The following is a 26,337-nucleotide window of genomic DNA, read 5'->3' as shown; positions in this document are numbered from 1 at the left end:
CCACAAGCTCTTCCTTTTTTTTTTTTTAAACTAATGGATCACATTAAGTTTTTATCTTCTTGTATCACTTGATGATAAGAGTATATACGTTGTTTTTTTTTGTTTAACATAGGTCCTTCAATCAAGTGTAGAATACTTACTGCACTTTTGAAGGCCACAGTTTGAATCTGTGATATCCAGCTATGCCTCAGTTGTAGCAGTGAAAAGCAGGCTTCACTGAAAGAGCAACAACCAGGAACATTTAAAATGAACCATTTATTAAATCAAACTGTTATTTTAACAGTTACATAAGTTACACAGCATGTTTAAGTCAGAAGATTTCACAAGGAAAAAAAATTAAACTTGTATTATGCAGGCAAAAATAGTACCACACAATATGTACCTGGGAGGAAGAAGGGAAAGGGAATCTCTAAACATTCAAATAAGGCCATAATTATTTAAAAACAACAATAAAACAATAATAAAACCCCAAAAGATCAATTTTCCTTTCAGTGTGTTCAGTGCTGCTAACTATATGTACTTCTATTGTACAGATGTAACTGAGGCAGTGATATCTCAATAGCTAGGTTTAATGTTTTTAACACGTTACAGAAGTGGAATAAGGCTCATTAGTACATACAGCTGCCCTCGGAATGTCAATCTCAGTTGCCTTCATTAACTTAAAATTCACAAAGTGCACAGTTAAGATATGCCAAAAAATTGAAACTGCTACTCTACCAACAGCTGCCCATGCTTAATACTTAGTGGTCTATTGGAATAAAGTATGTTCTTCCAAAGAAAGAGATGTGTAAGAAAAGCCACTGTAAAACATTTAGTTTCAAAAGATGCACTAGGAATTGTTTGTAAACTGAAAAGTAGAAAAACATGGATTAATCATGTAAAGAAAAGAATACAAAAAACACTAGAAATGACCATCAAACTTTCAAAGAACAAGCACCACAACGGACATTAGCATTCGATTTTGTAGCGTACAGCAACGTATTGGTTTTACTCTAACCAATCCACTTCATCAAATTCTGAATCATCTTCCGAATCACTGTACTCCACAGCAATGCGACGAGAAAGGATGGTAGCAACATCGTTCTCAATGCGCTCATGTTTAGCTTCTTGTTCGCGTTGCTCTTCAACTTTACGCAGCTGAATACCTGAAGAACATCAAATCACAGAATTGTTACTGCCCTGCTTTAACATTATACAAAGTATTTCGCTCATGAATCACTGAGTGTTTTGCCAGTAAAGACTGAGGGCACTGTCCTCCTCAGGAGGAAGTTCTCTGTCAGCTTTTAGAGAGAGGAATGTCAGAATTACTGCTGCAGACAGGACCACCAGTCCTACTAGAACATTCTGCTTTTGATTTCCCACTAGAGATACATCCATATTTTTTAGCACCGTTCTAAGCAATTAAGCCATTTTACTATTCAGGTTTCCAAGCATTTTTTATACTCTCTTCATGGCTTCAATTAAAAGTTAAAGCTATTTGGGTATCCTAGCAAGAAACCTAAATTTCCTGTAACTTAGTTTTGAACGTGCAGCAGGCTGTTTTAGAATAAAATATTACTTAAGTGTCAAATACAAAGCTGAAATAAAGTATACTGATAATAAAAGAAAGCTAAATGCTGCTAACACAATTAGAAACAAGATAGAGATTGTGGATCTGGGGATTTATATTCATGACACCATAGACTGACCTAAATCCTGTACTTAATAGTCCCCCCCTCCACTGTCAGGTGATAGCACATGTACTCGGGTGGAATTTAAGCTATGGTAATTGGGCCTCTTTCTTATGCAAGATTCGGTCAAAAGCTTTTTCAGGGATCAGCTAAACTGTATCAGCAGGCCCTCCTTAGTTTTTTTGCTGGTGCTCTCTACTAGTGTTGTATTTAAAAACTGTTGGTACAGACACTACTACTCTATTCAAATGTTATCAATTCATGTGCATATAGATGCTTTAAAAATTACCTCAGATGAGTGTTACAGACTATCTATGGATATTACAGAACAATACAGATTCTGTAGAGGAACAGGAAAAGTAGAAGAATGTAGTACAAGGACCATTTGAGAAAGATTGACAATTCAAAGATACCACACAGTCCAACAGCAGCACTCAGGGTGCAGCAGGGATTTCTCAGATTGTAGATACAACTCCTTCCCCTGGATGACCAAGAAACATTGCACTGAGTTTCTGCCACTCACTTGCACTTTGTCAGCTGGGGATGTGCAACTGCTCTGTTCAACACCACTGTGTGGAGACATGTTCAGACTACAATCTAAACACCTTTAGGTCTTTAGCAGCGATTTCATGCCATTTAGATGTTACCCTAATACATTGATAATATGATCAAAACATTCATTGAACTGTTCTGCTTTTATCTAGAAGTCTGTGGAAATAAATGTTCTTGTCTTCTACACAATCTGCAGGCTATGAGAAATAGGCAGACAGAAATGAAGAGATAATCTCCAAAGATTATCTATAAACACATGTACACTTCTTCCAATCTAACTTTAACAGAGAACCAGTTTTGCCATCCAAACTAGAGATCTGATAAGTGCAATTACAAACTGAAAAAAAGAAAATCTGTCTATTTGGCAGTCTCCACACCAACCGAGAGAACAGAAAACAGAAACAGAGCTAAGATGCGTTTCTCTAAACTAACTTCTTACATGTTAAATATTCCATCTTTTAAAGCCAATGAGGATTTATTAAGTTTCTGAGATCATTCTTTATATTCCATACCTTTCCGTATTGCTTCCAGCAGCACACTTCTAGCATCACTGATTACAGGAAGAGTTGAAGGGTGGCGTTTGGGTTCAGGAGCAGGAATCACTTGGGATGGTGGAGATGGAGGCATGAGAGGAGCATGAGGGCCAGGGACAATGGTTGTGGGAGGAGGGTGAAGAACAGGAGTGGGATGAGAAAGGGCTGCAACTGTGACAGGAGAAGAGGGTCGAATGCCAGGAGGTGGCAAGGGAGGAGGTGGGGGTGGTGGAGGAAGTCCCTGTACTTCACCTTGAGGAGGAACTGGGTGGACTGGTACCGCTTCACATACTTGTGCAGCTCTAGTGACAGGTGGGGAGGGCTGTGCCAGGGGAGGGGCAATTGGAGGTGGAGCTGGATGTAAGACCCCAGGAGCTATCTGGAGAGGAGCTGGTGGAGGTGGCACGGCTGGGGCCTGCAGAGCAGCAGCGGGAGGTGGGGGAGGAGGTGGGACTGGGGGAGGCGGTGTGGAAGTCATCGCAGCTCGTAGTGATGAAGTGGACAAAGCAGATGGAAGAGGTGGTGGTGGTGGGGGAGGAGGAGTGGGGCTCACAAACACTGGTGGTCTGCCTGTCGCTGGTGACTGAGGACGGTTTTCTACCAATCCAGTAGTAGAACTGAAAGAACATGACAGAGTTATTAGAGCTGCAGAGTGAAAAAAAATAATAATAGATTAATTTCTACAATTAAAGAATACTGAGCACTGGCCATTAAAGAGTGTTATGTACTATGATGATTTCAAGGTAACCTACGTTAATACATGTAAATTCTCAGTATACAGCATGCATCAGTCTTCCAACAGACCTGTGGTCACATCCGACTATTAATCAAGTTTATACAAACCTGCATCTTTATCAGGCGTTTCCTATGGCGAGTATTATTCTCTCCTCTCAACTCTGAATAAATCAAGGTTATTTATCTGAAGTTATCTACCTGAAGGGAACTAGTGGCTGATTAACTGCTTTAACCAACAGAATCTAAACCAAACCAATTAACCCAAACCCCCCAGAACACTAAAAGCAATGAGTAAAAGCAAAATACATATTTAAGGTCTGATGACAGAGTGAGTGAAGCTTATATTAAAGGTCATCAGTTTTATCTACAGATGTGTATGTTTATATGCTAGCTATTCATTACAGTGCAGTGAATATGTGAATCAAATGCAAATAGGAACAGTAAAATTACTTTTCCAAAAGACCACTAGAGTATTTCTTTCAGCTGCTGTGGTAAAATTAATTTTAAAACTGTTGCCATTCTGCATATATTCTCCTGGGCAGTAAAAACACATTCTTCTTGAGAGATTAACATCTCATGGATGAAACAACTTAACCGTCCTCTATTCCAAACTGTACATTCCTAAACTAAGATTTTTGATACAAAAGTACCAGGAGTGTGAAAATATTTTAAGTATGTATCCAGTTCTGGAAAGGCAAAGAAATGAAAATTAAAATAACAGAGGGGAAAAAAAGTCACTGTAATTTAGCACATAGAATGAATGTGTAGTTTTGTCAGCTAATCTTCTCACCACAGTACATTCTTCCTTCCATGTATGTTGAAACATAGCTCAGTAGTACAAACATCAGATTTCTGGATTTTCAAAACTCCAAAGCTGAATGCTGAGATTCCAACATCATTCAAAGAAATGTTTTCCAAACAGTTATCCTCAGAAGGTTACACAGGTAAAATATCAATGGGTAGGTGGCGTCTGTTTCCAAACTTAGGTTTGTGAGACTTAGGTTTTAACTCTTCTCTCCAACTCCTACATGGCCCTGTGGCTGTGGAGATGTCAGGTTTCTGGACTGACACAGAATGTGTGTACTGCCTGGGCCACAGAAAAATAACACTAATAACTGTCAGTGGGGTAATTGAAAACAAATTTCCCAACAGGACTGCATGTGACTTGACCCCTCTTTACCTACCTAACACAAGGAGGCACAGGTTTCACATCTCCTGCACCGTGCATTGGAGGTGGTGGTGGTGGTTCATGTGGTCGGACCAACACTCGTTCTTCAGCTCTGTTCAGAAGTTCAGACATCTGGCTATAGGGTAATGCAGAAAGAGAATATGATCCATCCATATGGTCCACATATGCTTGAGATCTGCAGGAAAACAGTGAAAAACGATCCTTTATTAAATCTCAGTATTATTCCTCTCTGCTACTGTTTTATATTTCAGTTTTGTTTCTGAATTCCAAGATCTTCTTTTCACTAATGTGGTATTTTACATACTTAATGACTTTAATAATATACCCAATTTCCCATGCCACTGCTTCTAGTAGCTAAAAGGCTCAGTGCTTTTGACAGGTATATCAGACAATTTCTACATCATATGTCTGTTCACGAATCATGAAATTACTTTGATTTTGGTACACATACCAATACAACCAGGAATACACATGTAACAGTATGTTATGTAATAGTTTCAGCTCCTCAAACCTAACATATGAGCAAATGCATTCATTTATAACATTCTTTCATAACATCCATCAAGTGGTAGAATTTACAACTGAATAATTTAGTTGATCTTGTCAGAGGATCTTCATTCCAGTATTTTAATCCATATTCCAGCATTCTCCATGCTGGAGAACACACTATTTTAGATCCAGTATTTTATACCTATATAATAGATACAAAGAAGGTAACCTAAAGAAGATGTACTATTGAATAGTAACATCAAATACAGCTAAATGCAAATAAAGACAGCATAAAATAATTCAACATGCAAATTTAGACACCCTTCAAGGGCCTGATCTGCTAGAAAATTTTAATTAATTACTCAACTAAAAATATTAATAATTGTCAAAATGTCTCAATGAAATATAGATGAATGTGTTTGCAGAACACTGTCCAATGCTTACAGAAGTATTTCACCTTTACACATACTGCTACCAGTGTAATATCCAAGATTATTAAATAATTAGAGGGCAAAACTCTTACTCTGTTATTCAAAAGCACTCTGTTCTTCTGTATCTGAACAGCATCTTCTGCACATGCAGTGCTCTCAAGCACTACTGCATTATTCATAATTTCACTGCTGTTACTGAGATAATCAAGGTCTTGGTGAGGGTCCTGGCTATAAAATGAGTCCTGAAACAAGTGTGCCTAATATGGAATCCAGTACAACAAAAGAAAAGGACAGTAGGAAAGCAAATGTTTCTGCTAACTACTTAACAGAGTGGTTTACAGAGATAAGATACTATAAAGTTGTTCCCACAAGAACATTCTTTGCCAGAGCTTAAGAAGTACCCTACTGGCTAAACTGAGATCATTTTTCCTTTATGAATTCAAACAGCTAGCTTTTCTACAAGTAGGTTTTTCCACTTCTCAGATACAGAACATTACCTCCAACAGATGCTGTAGTTATCCATTGCTACTATTAAGTTTATTTGAAAGCCCTACTAAGTTAAACAAAATGCTTGGCCAGTGAAAGATGGGGGAGGATTCATTCATTTATTTTGTTGTATAGGGCAACAAACAACCAACAATATAAAAAAAAAAACAAATTTGGTTTGCCCACAGCAAACCAAATCACACCAAAACCACACCTCCAAAACTGCTGACATTACTTGTCAACCCTCTTTCTTGTCATAATTTTCTCAGCTGATAAAATATAATTGGTTTTGCACAAGCATCACAAAAGGAAACGCAGGAGAAATACTGTGTAAAATGCTGCATTTGGCCACCTGCAAATATGTGCTCTGAAACGAAAATTCAACAGGTTGGATTTAGTAATAGATCATAACCAGAAGCATCAATCAAATCTTGGATTTGCTCGTGAGTAAAGAAAAGCTCAGCGATCTCATTCGAGTTCCAAATGGACATTTGTTCACATCACACCCACCATATAATCTTGGCAGTGTCTGCTGTAAGAAAAATCAAGAGCCTGGAATAATAGGGATTTTTGTAGGTCAAGACTGGAATGTACTGACTATATTTCCTTCAAGTCACAGACAGATGACTTCAATAACAAGATAATAATAACTCTTGTAAAGATACACTGACTGAGAATTTTAAAACTGACTTTTGATAGAACTAAGTCAATAATTTTCAGTGTATTTCAAGAAAAGCAGTAGCATCTCATCATCTACCATTCCTCAAGCATGTTTGCTGTATAGTACAAGTATCCATACTTAATAAAGGATAGAAAAAAAAAAATAAAAAGAAACCTGGATTCAAAATGTGAGGCCGGGCCATTAGCAACTTCAATGTGCTTATGTAAGAGATTAGCATCATCTTCTGCGAGCTCTGGACCTTGGGCTAGCTTCTGCCACTCCCTCCGTCTGTCATGAGGTGCCCTTGGCACTTTTTCTGGTTCATGAGGGCGATCAAGATTTTTCTGCTGTAGGAGAGTTGTGCGAACAAAAGTGAAAATTAAGACAATGTTTTTCAACTAGCTGCATTTATACATCATGCATAAAACAATGAAAAACAATCCCAATTCAAGAGCAAGAGGAAATAACAAAAATTAAATTTCGGTCAATACAAATATATAAACCAAAAAGCACTGTAAAAGGCAGAAGCTTCATTCTAATGCATAACTTACTCATAAGACACAGGAAAATAATTGCCTAGGTAGATTTTTATACTGCCTGAAATGAAATGTGGAATCAGTTATACTTATTGTCTTTATGTCTGACATAAAGAATCATGAAGAAACAAAAAAAGCAGCACTATCTTTTCAAAACTGGTTATTTAAGAAAATATATACAAACTGCTCAATTCCTACTAATGCCCCGTTTAGAGTAAATATATGCATAAGGATTTCATTTGGGTTTTGTTGCAGTTGCTGCTTTTTTTTCATCTGTGAGACTGTCAGGGTTTTGTACTATAAAAAAAAAGTGGTCTAGCAAAATTCTTTCTTTTTTCCTCTTTCTTGAGTCACTTTAGAAGACTTATAGGTTCTTATAGGTTCTGGCAAACCTGCTTTTAGTTACTTTAAGGCAATATGAAACCTGTAGGCACGTTCATATTATTATTAAATATTTGTTTGTTAAGTCAATGGAATTTGAATGAACACAAGTAGTTTCAGTTGAATGAAGATGACCATAATGATTTCTGTAAAGTTTGGATTGTTATTAATCCCATAGCCAAAATTCACCGTATAAGCAAGTAAACCATTTCCAGGAAAAAAAACCAACCAACTACACAAAGCTAATGTATGTACCTTCTGCTTCCTCTTTTCTTTTCTTTTGTCCTCAGTGTCCTGTAACATTTTTTCCTTCCAGAGGTCAAAGAAGTACGAGGGATTGGTATAAAACTTCAAACCTTCTTTTCCATCATCCCTGAAATACAATGGACCAAACAGGATATAATGTGTATTTGACAACAAACATTAAGGCAAAAAATAAAGGTGTATGCAAGAATATGTACTATTTCATGCCTGGAAATATTTTGCCACAGATGAACATTCAGAAGTCAAAAACTGATCTCCTACGACATCACTCTTTATCATCTTTCCTGGTATCAAGGTTCAGATTTTAGAGAAGTGACTTTAACACAAGCTGTAGATGAGTATCCTTAATAAGAGAATTCTCAGTCCAACAACTCAAAAGTAAATCTGAGTGGCTAGTGTTGCAACTATTGATTCAAACTGACTTGGATGCAGCAAAGAATATTCATCTCCAATGAAGACATTTCTTTCTATGTATTCTACCACTTGTTTTCATCTCTTCTTATTCAAGAGCATTACACTGCTTAATATATATAGATAATCAAAAATACTCTTTCTTATCATTGTTAAGTTAGAGTAAAATTTGAGAAAACTAGAATAAGGTTTTAACACTTTAAATGTCTTCTCCTATCTGTACTCCCCAAGCAGCTTCCCTGTTTTCCAGTGCGGCTCTTCCAGCGCTACTCAACGTGAGCATGATGACTGAATATAGGATCTCTACTACATATAACTAGCTAGAAATTGGTTTTGATTTTTTTTTTTTTAATTTTAACTAACCTGTAAGGGGTGAGAATGTTAAGAGGAGGAGGCTGTTCACAAATGTCGTAAGTTTCTTGCAAAGGAATAGGCAGAGTTTTGCGGTCAAACAGCTGCTGATCTTGAGTTGTGGAACTGCGGAAAGCTTTCCTCATGGTAATGTCCTGCAATGACACTGAAAGGGGATACAGCCATGTAAAAAGAGAGAAAAAAGCTGAATACAGTTTATTTGGTTTAATCTGGAATTGCTTAATGCCAGTTAGAACATCAATATTAAGCATTACTACTAATATTGTACACCCAGCACAAATGCATGTTCAACAAACATAAGTTCATCTAGTAATAGTATAATGTCAAGATGTTGTCAGATTACATGAAAAACATGTTTGAAATGTTCCAGCATATCACTCAATTTAGTTTTGCAGGAAACTTCTGCTTACCTGGACAGATCATCAGAACCCTGTAGTAGTAGTCTCTCATCGTTCGTCCTCTGCCGACCGAGGGCGCCACTTGCCAGCGAAACCGACCCCAACCGGGCCGGGGCCAAATGCTCACACAGACCCCAGAGTGCGTGAGGCAAAATGGCGTTTATTAAAATGTGGTAGGCACTTAAATATTCTTGTCCCGCTTTGTCCACACCCCTTGCTTACCTGCTGTCCTATTGTGGGGCAGCGTTTGGCAAGCCCTGAGCATAGGAAACCTGACCCCGTCACATACCGTTTCCTCGCCACGCCTACTACATTTCCCCCTCCCTATGCTCAGGAATATCCCGTAACAGCGCGATCGCAACGCGAGTACATCTCTCACAACTGTTCCTTCGTTTTGTGATACAGAATCCGTTGGTCCATAACTTGCCACATGATCCTTGTGAGGCAATTCTGGAAACACATGATTATGCACGGCAAAATGGCCGCAATACAAATTATTGCGAGCAATACTAGCGCAACTACCTTAATAATTTTCGCAACCCATCCTCCAAAGTTGCCAAACACACTTCTCAGCCAGTCCCCGATGGGGTCGTCCTCCACTTGGATCCTCTCCGTATGGTCTCGCAGGGCTTTCAGCGCTTTATGGATGGATACACTGTGGTCGCTAAGATTGAAGCAACACATTCCTTCTAGGTCTTCACATCCATGCCCCTGTGCCAGGAGCAAGAAGTCGATGGCTGCTCTGTTTTGCAGCACCGCATGCCGAATGCTGTTTGTGTCTTCTAGCATCGCATTCAATATTAATGTTGTTAAATTCGCCTGCTTAGCTGACCAACATGCTAGGCGTTCTATCTGAGCCAAGCTCTGTGCTGCAGCAACCCCAGGGGCGAAAAATGATGCGAATATCCGTGCTGTGGCACTCCATAACTCTACCTCATCGTTACAATTCTCCGGGAGAGGGCTCGAACGCTTTCGGCGACGATGGTGACCCGTGATGCTCGGGCCATACTGCATCCATGTCGTGAAATTCGGAGACAGTAATGTCAGTTCCCCTAGGTAACAGGGTCCTCCTAAGGCATTGTGCGGGATGCCCTGCCAGGCTCTATCCCCACAGATCAGGAAGATTCCAGGGGGCAACGCCTTAGCCGTTTTGTTATTCCATAGCACCTCGTTGACCCCCCGTTTGAAAGTGAACCCATACCCATAAAAGTCCCAAACTGCCGTACAATTAAATGAGGATCTACCGCTAGATTTAGAAAGGACCCCACCCTTTGACAAGCAGGTTGTATTGCGCCCTGTGAAGACCCGTGTTTCATTTTTGGTATACCCGCAATAACCCGAAGTAATGGAGAAAGCCTCCGTGTTCACAGGACTGACCACAGTCCAAGAGGTCTCGTTGTATGGCTTCAGCCGCGGATCTGTGCCTGCCCACGGGGCAATTAAGGCCTGCAGTTGTCCTTTCAATCCCTCGGAGCCGTCGAATACCCCGTCAAACAAGTCGCAGGTAATAAAGTTACTTTCCTTCCAGCACACTGACCCAAAGGTAATACAGGTACGCGTGCCATTATGCGACCCATTTCGTACCTTCTGCGACCCCAAGATATCTAATTCTTGTGGATCCCATGGGAGAGACACATTCAGAGATTTTATCAAACATGCCGTTTGGCTTGCTAGATCGGTGTCGTTACGGCAAGCAGAATGGTTTGTGGTGTACCTCGCAAAGGCTTCTAACGTGTATTGAGGGATACCTACTAGGCAGGTGCGAAAAGGCGATGTTGCCAATTGTAAACTAAGGCAAAAGTCATTTTGGCCCGTCTTATTTGCCCAAGTAACCCATAAATTCCCTGGCTGCGATATGAGGTGAGCACACTCCGACCCCTGCACCGAAAGAACGACCACAAGGCTTATACTGAGAAGGAAGACACAATTTCTCGTTGGCTGCGTCCTCGGTCGCGTCCTTACCCCGGCCGACATTCTTCCTTCCGACTGACCAAGTTTCCCTCCGGATGGCTCCATAACACTCCGTTCCTTAATAATCTGTTCCATGGTTACACACGCGACCTGCCGCCACTTCACAGGCTCTTCTCCGCGATGTGTCTTCCGTGAGCGACCTGCCGCCACTCCGCAGGCTCTTCTCCGCTTCACGGGCACGCCGGGTGGTTAACCCTCGATAGGCAGATCACGTCGGGGTCACCACTTGTAGTAGTAGTCTCTCATTGCTCGTCCTCTGCCGACCGAGGGCGCCACTTGCCAGCGAAACCGACCCCAACCGGGCCGGGGCCAAATGCTCACACAGACCCCAGAGTGCGTGAGGCAAAATGGCGTTTATTAAAATGTGGTAGGCACTTAAATATTCTTGTCCCGCTTTGTCCACACCCCTTGCTTACCTGCTGTCCTATTGTGGGGCAGCGTTTGGCAAGCCCTGAGCATAGGAAACCTGACCCCGTCACATACCGTTTCCTCGCCACGCCTACTACAGAACCCTCTCTCTGTCTTTCCAAGGTAGTTCAAGAAATTGCTTACTGTAGTTATAAAATACTTCTGTAGCTTGAAAGGACCTAATAACATTCACCAACTCCATTTCACAATGTTTTTGGGTGCTTATCTTGAGGTACAGATTTTACCTTTATCTGCCATTAGGATTTCTCTTCCTTGCATGTAGGTAGCAGTTCCTAAGAAGGCCCACTGAGGTGCCAAACTGGCAAATCACTTAAGCTCACTGTACTGGTATCGGAGAGTTTTAATGAGAGGTGATATGGTGTTCCAACACATCAAAGCAGTCAAGTGTTGGCTTTTATCAGACTGAATAGTTGAGATAAGGCTCCTCTGTTTAATTCAGGTGAGTCACTTGGAGTTTTTAAGCACTTATCAATTATCATTATGCAAGATTCAAAGGAAAAATAACACTAGGTGAATTCAATAGATTAAACAGTGATTTGAAACACACTGACTTACTGTTGTTAAAGCCTCTACATCTTTTTCTATTTCACAATCATTAAAATTTAGTTAAAAAATAATGGGAAAGTGACTGTAACCAATGAAACTTGCACCTTCCATTTCTGGAACAGTGTACCGTCACAGTTCATGGTACCCTTCCTCCCTGATGGTCAATTACTATACTTGTGGCCTTCTCTCAAAATGGATTTTGCAGCCTGTGTCAAGCCTTCACTAAATCAATCAGCAGTTTTGTTCATCCATTCAGATACTATTAAAAAAAAAAAAATGTAAAATTTTATACATACACACAAACACATTTACGCTGACCGTAGTACCCGCTTAACCAAGGTGAGAGAATGCCTCCCCTATCTCACTGCTTCAGAGAAAATCATGAAAGCCTTTGGCAACTGTTTTCTAAGATCACACTGGTTTAAGCTGAAAGCTGCTTTTACTCCTCTTTCCTGTAACACATAGAAGTGTATGTACATATACACAGACAGAGATGGAGTTCTACTCTATAATCAAAAAGGGGCAGGATTTTTTCCAGCAGGCTTCAATTCCTGACATGTTCTTTCTTCTTACCTAAGCATATTGGCAGGCTAAAGACAGGTTTTATTTGATTTTCAGTTCGCTGTTTGAGGTTCATTGCAGTTGGCAAAGTCGTATGTGCTGGAACAATTTGCTCCTGTTTATCTTTAGACTCCATTTCATTACTGTATTTTTTTATTGTTTTAATACCATTAATTAGCTGCTCAGAAGCCTTTTTGCATGCATGAAAGAAGTACTATAATGTATGGATGTCAGCTAGGAGGCTCTGTTTCTTCAGGTATTTTTATACTCACAAATAACAATGTATATTTTGTACCTGTCACGAAGTATGCACTGTTATTTGCTGCCAAAAGTTCACGCTTAAAATAAAAGACTGGAGTTTGCCTAATTTAAAATGCCATTCTTAAGATTCTTTTATACTTTAGCTGCTTCTCCTTTAGGTTGTTGGTCTTACAAATTTCACCAAACGTACGTGTTCAGAGTTGCTTGACAATTCCACAGGTCTTTAACTATCTTTTATTGGAGACTATGTCAGTTAAAAAAAATAAATTGCTGTATTTCTCTTAGAACCTACATATGTTCTGTAAGTAATAAAAAAGTAACATTGCAATAAAGACAGGTTTTTTAATATTAAAATGTACATGAGGTATGCAGCACCATATTCCTGAGATATATATTACCCTATAAACTATTCACATTCCCTACTTAATCTCAAGTGAGCAATACAATTGGTCAAATTCATAATCTGCATTTTGTTGTTTTAATTTCCAATTTTTGTAAACATGTACAAGGGAACATCATACCTGAGAATAATCAATCCCTACCTAGTGTGTGCAGATTACTTTCTCTCTAAAACCAGACTAACGTGCAAAGGTCTTCAGAGAAAACTGCATTTCAAATGGCCAAAAGAATTCCCTGCATTGATATTCAATGAAAGGTATTCGATGTCATCGTTCAACACAATTGAATATATTATTACATTATGAAGGAAATGCAAGGACACAGAACACAAAATACTGAGAATTATGACACTGATATAACTAGCCTAATCTAACTAGCCTACAGAAAAAGCGATTGGCTAAATTGCATGTTGCAAACACAGCATATAACCCCGGGCTGTGTACAGTTTGGCTTACAAAGCCATTCATGTAGCTTGCCAGCTGGCTAAGGAACAGCAGCAACATGCATGTGGCTTCCCACTGGGGTGAGAAAAACACAGAAACATTGCTGGTCATATGGCCACTTAGCTTTGGTCGAGTGACAAATTAGCACAGCAAGAGAGCAAACAAATTGTACATATGAATTCAGGTGAGGGAAGACATGGGATGCTGAAGAAAGAATTAGAAGTGATTTAGGGATTTAACTTGATGCCAATAAAATTAAACCTCTAGTTGCCTAACATCTAATTAGTACCATAGTCTTTGTATGGTCCATGATCTTAAATTTCATATAGCTACATTTCTCAAAAAGTCAGTGTTACAACACTTGTGTTTACTGCCATGTACAACAAAACAACAACAAAAAACAGCACCTAGGTGGCCTTAAAAGTTGAGATGCTCATGCTTTAGTTAAACATTTATCAGGTTTCTCTCTCATTCTGACCAGCCACCACAGATCTAATACTTGCTAAGCAGAGAGACTGCTTCTCCAGAACAGACCGTGCTCACTTTTGGGTTTACCCCCAAGATGAGCAATGCCAATATTCTCTAATATTCTTAAAAACAGCAGCAGATTAAATTATCTTTGGATAGGGAGTTTATGTAGCTTAACTATTACAAATAAATAAAGAGAAGACAAATACTATAGCAATCATTTTAAGAGGACTCAGAAGTTGCTTTAAATGCAGCACACAGCACTAGGAAGCCCAGGGCAGCACGTGAGAGAACACAATCAGCCAGCTGCATCAAGCAATGAATCTGCTGGTGGGTCTCAACAAAACCCCCACATTATTTAACAAGTGACATTCTGTCCACATCCCTCTTTATATACAAAAAAAAAGCCCCACAAATTATGCAAAATCATGGCTTTGACACTGAGCTATTGAGCTTTGGACGCACTAATTTAAAATTGATTTACTTACAAAATAACGCACAAAATGAATTGAGGGCTAAGAGAACTGGAAGAAAAAAAAAACAGAAGAAAAAGAAAGCAGCTGGAACTCAGCCATCAGAGGGACACGTGCTCAAATCCAACATTCAGTTGCATAGCAAAGTTCCAGGGTAAGGAAGCAACTGTGAAATGTTATTTAACAGTCCTTTTCTTTATTTGACTTTGGTCAAAACTATGAATTAATTTACAGTACTATTATTCTTCACATTAACACATTACATGAATGTAACGTCTTGGATGAATTTCATGTGTTCCGTGTATAGAAATATAATAGGAATTTAGAACAATTCACCAAATTCCTCTTCAGCAGGCTGGAGATCCTAAATGAGCTGCCTCTTTAAATGGGATTTACTGTATCCTTTGCTCTGAAGCTCACAGTGGGCTGACTACACTGATCTGGAAGTTAACCTAGTCTCTAATTTCCGTAAGTCCATACAGACCACACTTATTTCACTGCTTTTCTGCAACAGGATTGTGCAAAGAGTCAGTTTCTCCAAAATACAATTCTAATTTTACTTTCATTTGATTTTATTCTTCGACAGAGATATTAAAATAACTGAAAACAATGAGAAAACACAGACTATTTAAAATATGCAGAGCTGTTTTTCTTCTTCAACTCTATCAGAAACACCTGTCAAGTATCTGCACCTTTTTCAGTGAATCTGACTTGGGTTGGTCTCATTCATGCTGCTTAGCTTTAAATGAATCTTTTTATTTTCCTCTTGTGTAATAGCACTGGGCCCAAAGGAACCCATTACATCTTCTATTACTGCCTGCTGGCAAAGAACTATCAAATGAGACTCATTTTGTAAGTATAGCTCATTTTACACATGCTGTTAGCTGAACAGAAATACTGAAAATTGCTTAATTCTTGCATAGAGAGTAAGGAAAATGCGAGATAAATTCAAATGCCTTCCCCAAATCTTTAAGCATCACCTTTCTCCAGTTGTTTCAGCACAGACCAGGGCTAACACAAAATCATTTGTGATAAACTTGTAAATTTCAAGCTCAAAAGAGGACACTGGAAGTGAAAAGGTTTCCCAATCCCTGGTTTTTGAGAAAATACAGTTTTCTAATTCATCTCCTTTACCCTCATCTGGTTACTCATCCAGGGCAGACATTTGTGAATAAGAAACACTGGGTATGGCTCAAGGACTTCTTAAGTTAATAAAAACAGTCATTTAATAGCTCCTGACACTGAGTATTGCATGTGTTCTTCTGATGCATGGGCTGTCACTCCTCTCTTATAGAATAAGAGACAAATCCAGGGTATCAGATTCAAGTCACATTTATTCACTCTGGACTGGATCAAGTAGACTTCTCTGTAGCCCTGTTTTCTTTAATTGCATTGTCTGTCCCTTTTCTTACATATACACTTTAGTAAATACATCCTACAATGTACTGTGAAAAGTTATTACCTAGTACATCAGGGATATACTGTCTTTAAAAATATTTCTGGCAATTCTCTAGCATCAAATAGCTATGAATATTTAGTAATGAAACCTATAACCAAACTTGTCAAAGGCCACTTACTGGAAAGTACAAATTTCCATCTTGCTGTCCTGTGACATCCTTAAGACATTTTAACTGCATGACATTTTCGAGGAATGTGAATGGCTGCCATACCAGACCAATTACATCAATGTAAATCCCACTCTAGGTTGTCCAGGGTAAACGTGGAAGTGAAATTAACAATCTGGTGTGTTATAGCCATTAAAAGATTACAATTGCTGACAATCTATTATTGTACACAAAAAGGATTTTTGCCATTATCCAATCATAGTAAATATGGCATTTTATTGGAAAAACAAGTGTGTATGATTAATGCTCAGCTGTCAAGAGACTTGGAAAATCCCATTTATGTAAGAATTCCCCTAGGCAAGTCATGGTTTTGTGGAAAATCTGCTACTAGCTGTTAACAGCTGTCTTTTGAAACCTGCTCTAAAATAAATGTCACGCAAAGTACAGAATCTGTATTTCCTTAATTTGATTTTTGTTAATACCGAAATTTCAACATAGGTAAAAGAACAAAGTCAAAAACCACGTTACTGGTCTGACACTTCATTTTTCCTGAAGTGCACACCACTATCATACCTAGACATTCAGAACTGAAACAGCTTTCTACACTTTATAACTGGATCCCACAATCCATCTGAAGTTGTTTTTCATGAACAGATGTTGCTCTATTTTCCACATCTTAACCACATAGTCTAGAATCCCCTAAAAACTGGGGTTACAGGATCTTTCATTATTTCACCTGTAACCAAGAGATATCCAGGAAGGCAAAAAAGTTTCATATTTGCATATTAGCTAATTAACATTCTTATGGTCATCACAAAGTTCACATACTATTTAAATCCAATAAAATTTCTATTTTTTAAGCACAAGCCACATCCTATTGAGTGTCAGAAGCACTTGTCTTCTCAGAGCCACCAATCTCTATATTACTTAAAGCTATTTAGGAAGAATTCAAGGGAATAATCCATCCATTGTAAATGGAGCTAATAGAAATATAACTTCATACACAATCTAAGATGCTATCAAGTGAAATGCAAAAACCCCTCCTGGACAAACAGTTACATGCCATGGCAATCATTAGGAAGGTTAAAAATATAAAATGAAGGTGTGCTCCCAGGAATTCCCTGTTACAAAGTAATAATATTAATATGAATCACAATAATACTAAAGTTTCAAATGAACCTCATTGTCATATTTTTCTCTGTATTCTTATAAATGTAATTTAAACTATTATTATTTCCATTTCATGTATTGGTGATGTTTGAGTGACAAAATAAGAAGTCTGTAATACAGATCTTAACTTACATTCCTCTTCCTTTGGATCAAGTTGTGTAACACTGACAGACAGGCGATCTACACGTTCTTGTAAGGAGTTGACTCTAAATGAGAAACTGTGAGCTTCATTGAAAAGTTCGCCAAATATATCTTCAGCATATTTACCTAAAACAGGAAAGGAAAAAAAAGATAAGCAAGCATACCCAACAAGATGAGCTTGCCTTTAGAAAGATTTCTGATAACAACTAAGTAAATTTAAGGTGTGTGATTATCAGTTGCAATAGTCTATACTTACTAAGCTAGTTATGAATGCTTAAAAAATGTAAGTAAAAGTTAAATAGTAATTTCTAATTTATTTGATAAATGAAATTATTTAATACATTACAAGACAGGCATTCAGCTGGTTTAAATTGACTGAATTATGCAGTTATCCAAGGAACTAGATCAATTAGTTTCTCGGATTTGTATAAAAGGATGATTTACAGCATCTAAAGCTGCTTCTGTATAAGCGTTAACTGAACTTTCCACGTGAAATTAATCTCAACACTTCTTAAAGCCCAGCTCCCATTCCTGTGGTTCAATAGACCTTTCAAAAATGAAACATCAGATGTCTACATCTAAGTTTATTAGAAACAATGTATTCAAAAAGGCACATTAAAATAATACATTATACTTTGAAAGGTCAAAATTCTAGCAACTGACTAATTTACACTGAAGTAAAAGAAGAATCTGAAGTAGAAGAAGAATCACACGTTTAGTCCAGCAGACAAGGAGATTCAGGTCTGAGAAAAGGATCAGTAATGATTTCTCTTGTACAGATGGAGTGTTTCATAGTGCTTCTAATGCTCCCTGGCTTGAGGAAAATATTTTTATGAAATCTTTGCCTTCACTGCACAATAAATCAAGAAGAATAAATAAAAATGAGGACACAAAGACATTAAAAGGAAAAGTTAAATTGCCACAGGTGGTGTGTCAACTATTTAAGGATACCACATGGATGGCATGTGGTCAGCACAAGGCTAGCACATATCATTTATTAATACTTAGGCAATAGGAAAAAAAAAAGCACAACTATAAATACAACAGATTATAAAAGGGAGATTTATAAGAAACATATGAAAATTAACCCAAGGAGCAACTATCAAGCTTCTAGTAAATATTCCTTCAAAAATATGAAGAGTAAGAAAGCCTGAAAAGGAATCTGTAGAGTCAACTGATAACAAAAATATAAAAGGAACACTCAGAGAAGACAAGATCACTGCAAGCAAGCTGAATTAACACCTTCCACTAGTGTGGAAAGGAACTAGAGAGATGCCAAAACTCTTCTTTGTGGGAGACCTGTCAAAGCACCTGAAGTGACTATATACAAATCAACAAAATAAATTAACAAAACAAAGAGTACAGAATCAGTAACAATTTGTAAATCTCCATAATACACACTGGAAGGTGGCAAGCACAATATTAAGTTTCAAATTTTTTGTCATGGAGTATCTTGAGAAATTCAGGCCTGTAAGCCTGACATTCAGGCAAATTAGTACGAATTATTATAAAAACTGAATTGTAGCCACCTGGATGACTTGTTAGAAAAGAGTGAACATGGCTTTTCTAAAGGGAAACCTCAGCAGGTTTACAAGCATGAGGATGAAGTGCAATGACTTAGATTAGTTCCAAGAGTTAGAAAGTCCCTAAGCAAAGCTTTTCAGAAAAACTGAGCCAGAACGTAAAAAGTAAGAGCCACAGCAAGGATAGTAATTCCTGAAATGGTATTGAACAGAGAGGGTGGAAATAAACTTGTCTTCACAGGTAAGAAAGGGGAGGTTTCATTGCTTTCTGTACTGGGATTTATGCTATTTTAGATATTCACAAATGACGTGAATCAGGAGAGATTAAAGCTTTCCAACAGCACTAACTTACGGAAAATAAACACACCGATTATCAGCAAACGCATAGAAACCCCAGCTGGTTGAAGAGGTTTCCAAACTGGAAGCAGTTGGAGCCTGAGAGAATAATAGAAAATGGGGAACGTGACCAGTGAGGATAAGGAAAAGGCTGAAGTTCTCAATGCCTTCTTTACATCTGCCTTTAAAAATCAGACCAATTTTCCTTGGGGTAATCTACCCCCTCACCTGGAAGTCTGGGATGGGAAGCAGAATAAACCACCCTCAATTCAGGTGGAAAAAATTAAGAGATCTACTACTACTCTAACTGGACTGTCACAAGTCCAAAGATTCAGATGCAATCCACCTAAGAGTGCTGAGGGAACCAGCAGAGGTGACTGCCAAGCCACCTTCCACCATCAATTTGTGTTCCTGATCAACCAGAGAGGTCCCAGAGGATTAGAGGCCTGCCAACGTGACTCCCATCTACAAGGGTTGTAAGGATCCAGGGAACTAGAGGTCCATCAGTGTGATCTCTGTGTCAGGAAAGGTTACGGAGCAGGTCACAGTGAGTGATATCACATAGCGTGTGTGGGATAACTGGAGGACCAGGCCCAGTCAGCATGGGTTCACGAAAGTCAGGTCCTGCTTTATCAATCTGATCTTCTTCTAGAAGAAGACCTACGTGGAGGATGAGGGAAAAGCTATTGACATAGTCCACCTAGATTTCAGCAATTCCTTTGACACTGCCTTCAACAGTATTCTTCTGGAGAAGCTGGCAGCTCACAGCTTGGGCAGGTACACTCTGCCTGGGTACAGGACTGGATTGAGGGCTGGGCCCAGAGGGTGGTGGTGAATGGAGTTAAACACAGCTGGTGACTGGTCAGGAGTGGTGCCCCAATGGGGTCGGTACTGGGGCCTGTCCTGTTCAGTATCTTTGTTGATGACCTGGATGATGGCACTGAGTGCACCCTCAGTAAGTTTGCAGATGACACCAAGTTGGCTGGACGTGTCAATCTGCCAGGGGGTAGGAAAGTCCTTCAGAGGGATCTAGACTGACTGGATCACTGGGCCGAGGCCAGTGGGATGAAGCTCAAGACCACGTAACAGGTCCTGCACTTTGGCCACGATAATCCCAAGCAATGCTATGGACTTGGGGCAGAGTGACTGGAAGACGGCGCAGAAGAAACGGACCTGGAAGTGGTAGTTAACACTCAGATGAACATGAGCCAGCAGTGTGCCCAGACAGCCAAGGAGGTCAGTGGTATACTGGCTTGTATCAGAAATAGCGTCCAGCAGGAGTAGGGAAGTGATCATCTCTCTGTACTCTCAGCACTGGCAAGGCCACACCTCGAGCACTGTGTTCAGTTTTGGGCCCCTCACTGCAAGGAAGACATCGAGGCCTTGGAACATGTTCAGAGAAGGACAACAAAGCAGTGAGAGTTCTGCAGAACAACTCATATGAGGAGCACTGAGGGAAATAGGACTGTTTAGTCTGGAGAAGAGGAGGCTCAGGGAGACCTTATAGCCCAAGTTTCCCATCTACCCTGTCGGGGATATTAAGATTGGATGTTAGGAAAAGTTTCTTCTCTAATTTCTTAAAATTTCTTCTTCCAGTGGTCAGTTGCTAGAACGAGCTGCCCGGGAGGTGGTTGAGTCACCATCCCTGGAGGTGTTCAAGAAACTTTCAGATGATGTACTGAGGGACATGGTTTAGTGGGGAAATATTGGTGGTAGGTGGATGGCTGGACTGGATGATCTTGGAGGTCTTTTGCAACCTTGGTGATTCTATGAAAAAAGTATCACACATTCTTATCTTGTTCTTATAATTCTTGAGGCATCTGTTACTAGCCACAGTAAGAAGCAGATCAAAGGCACAGCCATTCTGGGAACCATATTTCTTTAAGTTCTAAACCACATTAAAAGAAATTGAAAGTTAATATTAAAGTCTGTTTAGCTAGCAACTCACTTAACACAAGACTTTCTTATATACATCTTGAAATTCTGAAAAGCTTATATTCTTTAAGCTGTATCTAAAGCAAAAGAAATTACTTAAAAATGAGCAGGACTACTAAATTTTTAATATAAATTTACTATAAGCAGGTTTAATCTATTCCTGATAATATATTCAGATATACCCAATTATTCAATTTAACTAGACAAGTCATGTAATATTCAGAGACATACACATTAAAATCAAGTATTAAATTTCATGTATGAAATAAAAAGTAAATTGTAAGCTCTAAAATTCATTGACTTACTTTTTACAGATGTACTTTAAGGCTAGTTTGTCTTTATCATTTTACAGGCTTACAATTCATCTCTCATTAATGAGCTCCAATTCCAAATAATATGTCTCAAAATCTTTTTATTATGTTGCACACAAATATAAACATATTGCACAGAATAATTGCCTATGCTTATGAACATTAATCCTCAAATGAGAACTATATTAAAAGCAACCTGTCACATTTGAAGTGGTATGCAACCATAATGTCTCTGCCTACATTCCTGTTGCCACTTTATTTATTTTTTTTTTAAACTTGAAGGATATGGAACTAAATGTTCTAAGCAAAACGATGTTTGCTTCCAGAGAAATGTGTAACTTCCTTTCAAAAGAGTACTACGTATGAATGTATGTATACAACACCTTTAATATTGTATTTCTTTTACTGCTCTTTTTTGTGTATTCCACTTGAATTTATCTTCAATTTCAAATGGTTTATAAAAGATACGATTATAAGTGATAACAATGACAAAACATGACAAAAACCCACAAAAAAAAAACACAGTTTCAAACCCAACAGTAGGATATCCAGTACTTAACAACAACAAAAAAAGCTGCTCAAATTCTACTTAACTTACAGATGATAGGTTAGAATAGCAAAAAGTTAATTAGCATTAGTTTTAATACCATTTCATAAAATGAGTACTACCAAAGTATTATTAACAGAGCAGAACACTTACATCATTATGGGACTTTTCACTCAAAAGCACTACTCATGTTTCATGCAGTACAATAAAGAGAATGACAGATGACTATGACAATTAAAATAATAATGCCTTGGGGTCTTGGTCACAGCAGGATACATAATACCAGATTAAAAAAAAAAACACACAGTGATTTGTTTGGCTATTAAATTACAACAGATTTCTGTAAATGAATTTCAGCATCTGTGAAAAGCTTATTTTTATTGTATTTGTAAAACTTACTTTACTGATCAGAAGTATGCTTAGATTTGTGATTTTGAAAAGGCAAGTCACATTGCCACAAATGCTACTTACTGCTGTTCTCAGTCTATCACTTTGCCATTCATTAATACAGCACACTTAAATAAGAGAATACACTACAATTAATCTTTAATTTGGGAATGTATTATAACACGTTAATTTTTTTGCAACTTATCTTGTGACAACTGGCTCAGTTCCTGATAACCTGCAGTAAGAAAGTGACACCAGAATGCAGCTCCCTCTGGTGTCAATGTCCATTTTTGTGACAGAGAAATAAAATGTCCTGGAAGTGACACATAGTCCTTCTGTTCTCCAAGAAAGTGTGCATGCTTTGATCACCTTTTTTGGACAATTCTTTTCCTGACGTTTAGAACAGACCTACAAGCTGAAAATTGCATACTAGCTAGTAGCTACTAACTGTAATAGAATAAAAATAACAACACTGCCTTCCTCATTCTTTTAAATTAAACCTACCAAAACATTCATCATCAACTCCTATTCATCACTATGGCAGTAAGTATACAATGGATTATAAAATCTGAAAAGCCTATGGATCAGTTTTACAGTTCTCACCTTTCACCATTTTTCTCCTAGCTTTTCCCTATAATTGCTTAAACCTTTGTCCAGAACTGGCTTTTCTGCACAAACGAATAATCTCTACAAAGCCAGAACAGTAACAAGAAGGGATACCATGGTATAAGAAACACTGGTTTTGTCTGGTTCTTAAGACTGGAGAATGTATCAGATGAACTGAAATCAACTAGAGTCTCCACATAATGTTTTGAAACATATTTCAAGTTAATTAAAGACCTCTATTTGCTTGAATTAGCTTAAGTAATAGACAGTGTTATACAAATTCCTATGGAACCACCTAAGTACAATGTTGTATCAGGGTATAAATTAGCAGTCGCACTCAAAATTCCAGTCCTTAAATTCACCTGAATTAGTGTATTCTTTATGGTGTACATTAGTAAAGTTTATGGAAAGGGTGTTTTAATTAATCATTTTACAACACTAGATCAGTTACCATCAGATGGAGTTACAGGCTCTCAGAAAGGAGAGAGACTTGAATCTTTATGCAGGGGTTGTGGAAGAAGCCGCTTCTTTTCTTCAGAAATGCAAAAGGAGAGTAGAGACATCCTAGGCCCTTCAACTGCACCTAAAGCTGAAACAGCATCCCTCAGATGCGTTATGATACAAGCAGCCTTCAGGAACCATGGTCTAAATTTTAAGTAGTTATCTGAATACATAAATAAATCGAGCACTTCAAGTGCTCAATACCGTAACACATCACCATAATTGCAAGTACAAGAAGATTACTAGTAAACCTCAAGCCAATTGTTTGATTTTTGAAAAGGATGTAAAAATTCATAAAATATCAGAAAGAATAAACTTAGAATTCAGTCTCTTACCCACTTACATGCTATCATTCCCTACCCACTTACATGCTATCAGTCCTTGATTTCTTTTATTTCAATTCCATTCCTCACAGTAAGCAATGATTTTGCCTAGTGAGTTTTGTAAAACGATAAGCATAGAACAAAAACAAGTAAAAACCCATGTCCTACTTCTCTATCCATTCCCAATATTTCACACTATGCAGAATTATATCACTAGGTACTGAACAGTTCCTTCTTACACAATTTAGTATAGAAAATAGTCTTTCAGGATAATTAATTACTACATAAGCCATAGCATTTATAATCAGGGTCTCTTTATGTAGCAGAAGAAGAAAGTTGTTCTCTCTATTAATATATTTTTTCTTCCTCCATTAATTCTGACACATAATGTAATATATTCATTGGCTGTTAATTCAACTTCAGATCTTCACTCCATTAATTTCCTTTAATTAAATGTTTTAGCAAAAAGCAAGGAGTATTTGAGTTTTCGTGGCTTGCCTCTCATCAGAATCATTTCAATTTCAGCTCAGTGGCTAGGAGTCACAGAATCATAGAAAGGTCCTCTAGATCTACCTCCCCTGTTACAGGCAGGGTTGGAACCACTAAATAATGCACTAGGGCCAGGGCCTCATCCAACCTTGCCTAGGAGACAGCGTGGAAGTTAATAGACTGAACTGTCTTCCTAGCTTGGAGATCAGATGGTTAGTAGCTCCTTGAAAACTTCAGTGGCTGTGGATGAGTAAAGTCTGGAAAACCACATACTACATATATTTCATCTCTGCTAATTAGGAATCTATCATTATGAAGATGTAAGAGCAGACAACAAGGACTGACTGTAAGAATTGTAAAGGGACAGTTTGATTATGAAGAGACGGTCAGGTTCCTGTAGCCAGCAAATCTGGACCAGGCATTTATCAGACAACTTAACCAGGGCATCAAAAGTATCAAATACAGGCAAAGGCCAACTTTGGAGCAGGTCAGAGTCTGAGCAGAAAAAGAAATGGGGGAGAAAGAACATGTTCAAATCAAGCATTTTACTCCAGGAAACTTATGAAAAGGGGCAAGGAAAAGAAATAACTAATTAGGACAACATGGTAAAACTAGGAAACAATAAAAAGAAAAGAGAGGAAGAGGAGAAAGGCTACTTAAGTTCAACATCAATTGAAAACTGTTTTCACTAACATAGAGTGCACTCCAACTTAGCAAACAGTGTTAAGCAGCATCCTCTTTCTTTATACCTTTTAATCTTCTACATGTGTAACTGACAGCTTGCTATGACTGAATAGAAGCTCTGGTCCGAATGCTTGCAATATAAATACCCATAATGTGAACACACATAAAATACTCAAAACACTTCACTCCCCATATGGGAGTGTCAGACTGGGAACACACTATCAGTTATGTTTCTTATGTGATACAGACATTTTGTCTGCAGAGAACAGCTGAATAAAAGGAAAAACAAGATTGGCTGGTAGTTGCAAATGGAACAAGAAAGTTGCATCCACACAAGAGAACTATTTATCCACCTTCTAACAATGGCACAGCTGCACAGTGATATCAGTTATGCTTCACACGTGATAGGCTGACATACACCAACATAACATCAACACAGGCAGTACTGGAGTAGTAACACATCTGCAATATTGCAGAAAAAAATAGGTAAGCACTTATCTAAAGCAGATATGATCAGAAAGCAAGAAATACAGGAAGAAGCAGACAGGAAACAGACAGCTACTGCTGCTGTCCAGAGAGTTTCTGTTGCCACAGCACACAGGAAAGCTGTCAGAAGACAGATCTTTTTATGAAGTTAGAGAAAGCTGGGAACAGACAGAAGAAAAAAAAATTACTTGCTGGCAGTCTTGACTATAGGATCAAGGCAGACTGATGTGTTTTCATGCTCCAGGGAGAAAGGCAGGGCTTATCACTCAAAGAAGATACAATTATTTATGTTCTTTCATTTCTACTTTTTTTTTTTTTTTTAAAAGGTCAAAAGTTTTCTCAACTTGAACAATTAAAAGCAACACATCTAACAAACTATGAAAGGATTAAGAATGTATGGAGATGCACAACAGCTGGCACATACTGATGTAAAGCTCTTTTCATTTTATATTAAAACAAACAAACAAAAACCTCACAGAACTCCAGTCATTTTACAGGAATTGTTTTTGCAGGCATGCTCTACTTGCAAATAGCATCCAAAGCTATGGAATGGTTGAGGCTGGAAGGGACCTCTGAATGTCAGCTGCTCCCACACACTGCTCAAAATAGAATAACAGAATCCTTAGAGTTAGAAGGCCATCTGCTATGAATGGGGGCACCACAGCTAGATCAGT

At 38.3% G+C, this 26,337-nt stretch overlaps 2 protein-coding genes across 3 annotated transcripts in view; both read right to left on the bottom strand.

The window, feature by feature from the left end:
- Positions 1 to 258: 258 nt before the first annotated feature.
- Positions 259 to 26,337, bottom strand: part of WASF1 (WASP family member 1) — an 81,580-nt gene continuing 55,501 nt past the window's right edge. For both annotated transcript variants that reach the window (XM_031610742.2, XM_031610744.2), the window contains exons 3-9: positions 17,527 to 17,661; positions 8,702 to 8,855; positions 7,919 to 8,036; positions 6,921 to 7,093; positions 4,675 to 4,854; positions 2,735 to 3,372; positions 259 to 1,145 (exon numbers count right to left, since the gene is read on the bottom strand). In XM_031610742.2, the coding sequence (XP_031466602.1) occupies positions 988 to 1,145; positions 2,735 to 3,372; positions 4,675 to 4,854; positions 6,921 to 7,093; positions 7,919 to 8,036; positions 8,702 to 8,855; positions 17,527 to 17,661 (1,556 nt within the window). In that variant the 3' untranslated portion in view covers positions 259 to 987. The remainder of the gene's footprint in view (positions 1,146 to 2,734; positions 3,373 to 4,674; positions 4,855 to 6,920; positions 7,094 to 7,918; positions 8,037 to 8,701; positions 8,856 to 17,526; positions 17,662 to 26,337) is intronic.
- Positions 9,253 to 11,611, bottom strand: LOC149919082 (uncharacterized). Its single transcript, XM_090135894.1, has one exon. It carries the CDS (start codon positions 11,152 to 11,154, stop codon positions 9,484 to 9,486), a length of 1,671 nt encoding a protein of 556 aa, XP_089992020.1. The 5' UTR covers positions 11,155 to 11,611; the 3' UTR covers positions 9,253 to 9,483.

The sequence above is a fragment of the Phasianus colchicus genome, chromosome 2 (genome assembly GCF_987193195.1).
Source record: "Phasianus colchicus chromosome 2, bPhaCol1.hap1.1, whole genome shotgun sequence".
NCBI classification, from domain to species: Eukaryota; Metazoa; Chordata; class Aves; order Galliformes; family Phasianidae; genus Phasianus; species Phasianus colchicus.
Note: the sequence above shows the minus strand (reverse complement) of the source record. Positions and strands in the feature narration are given on the sequence as shown.

Coding starts and splice junctions, on each gene's coding strand:
- LOC149919082 (XM_090135894.1), bottom strand. CDS start 11,154: ATGGAACAGATTATTAAGGAACGGAGTGTTATGGAGCCATCCGGAGGG.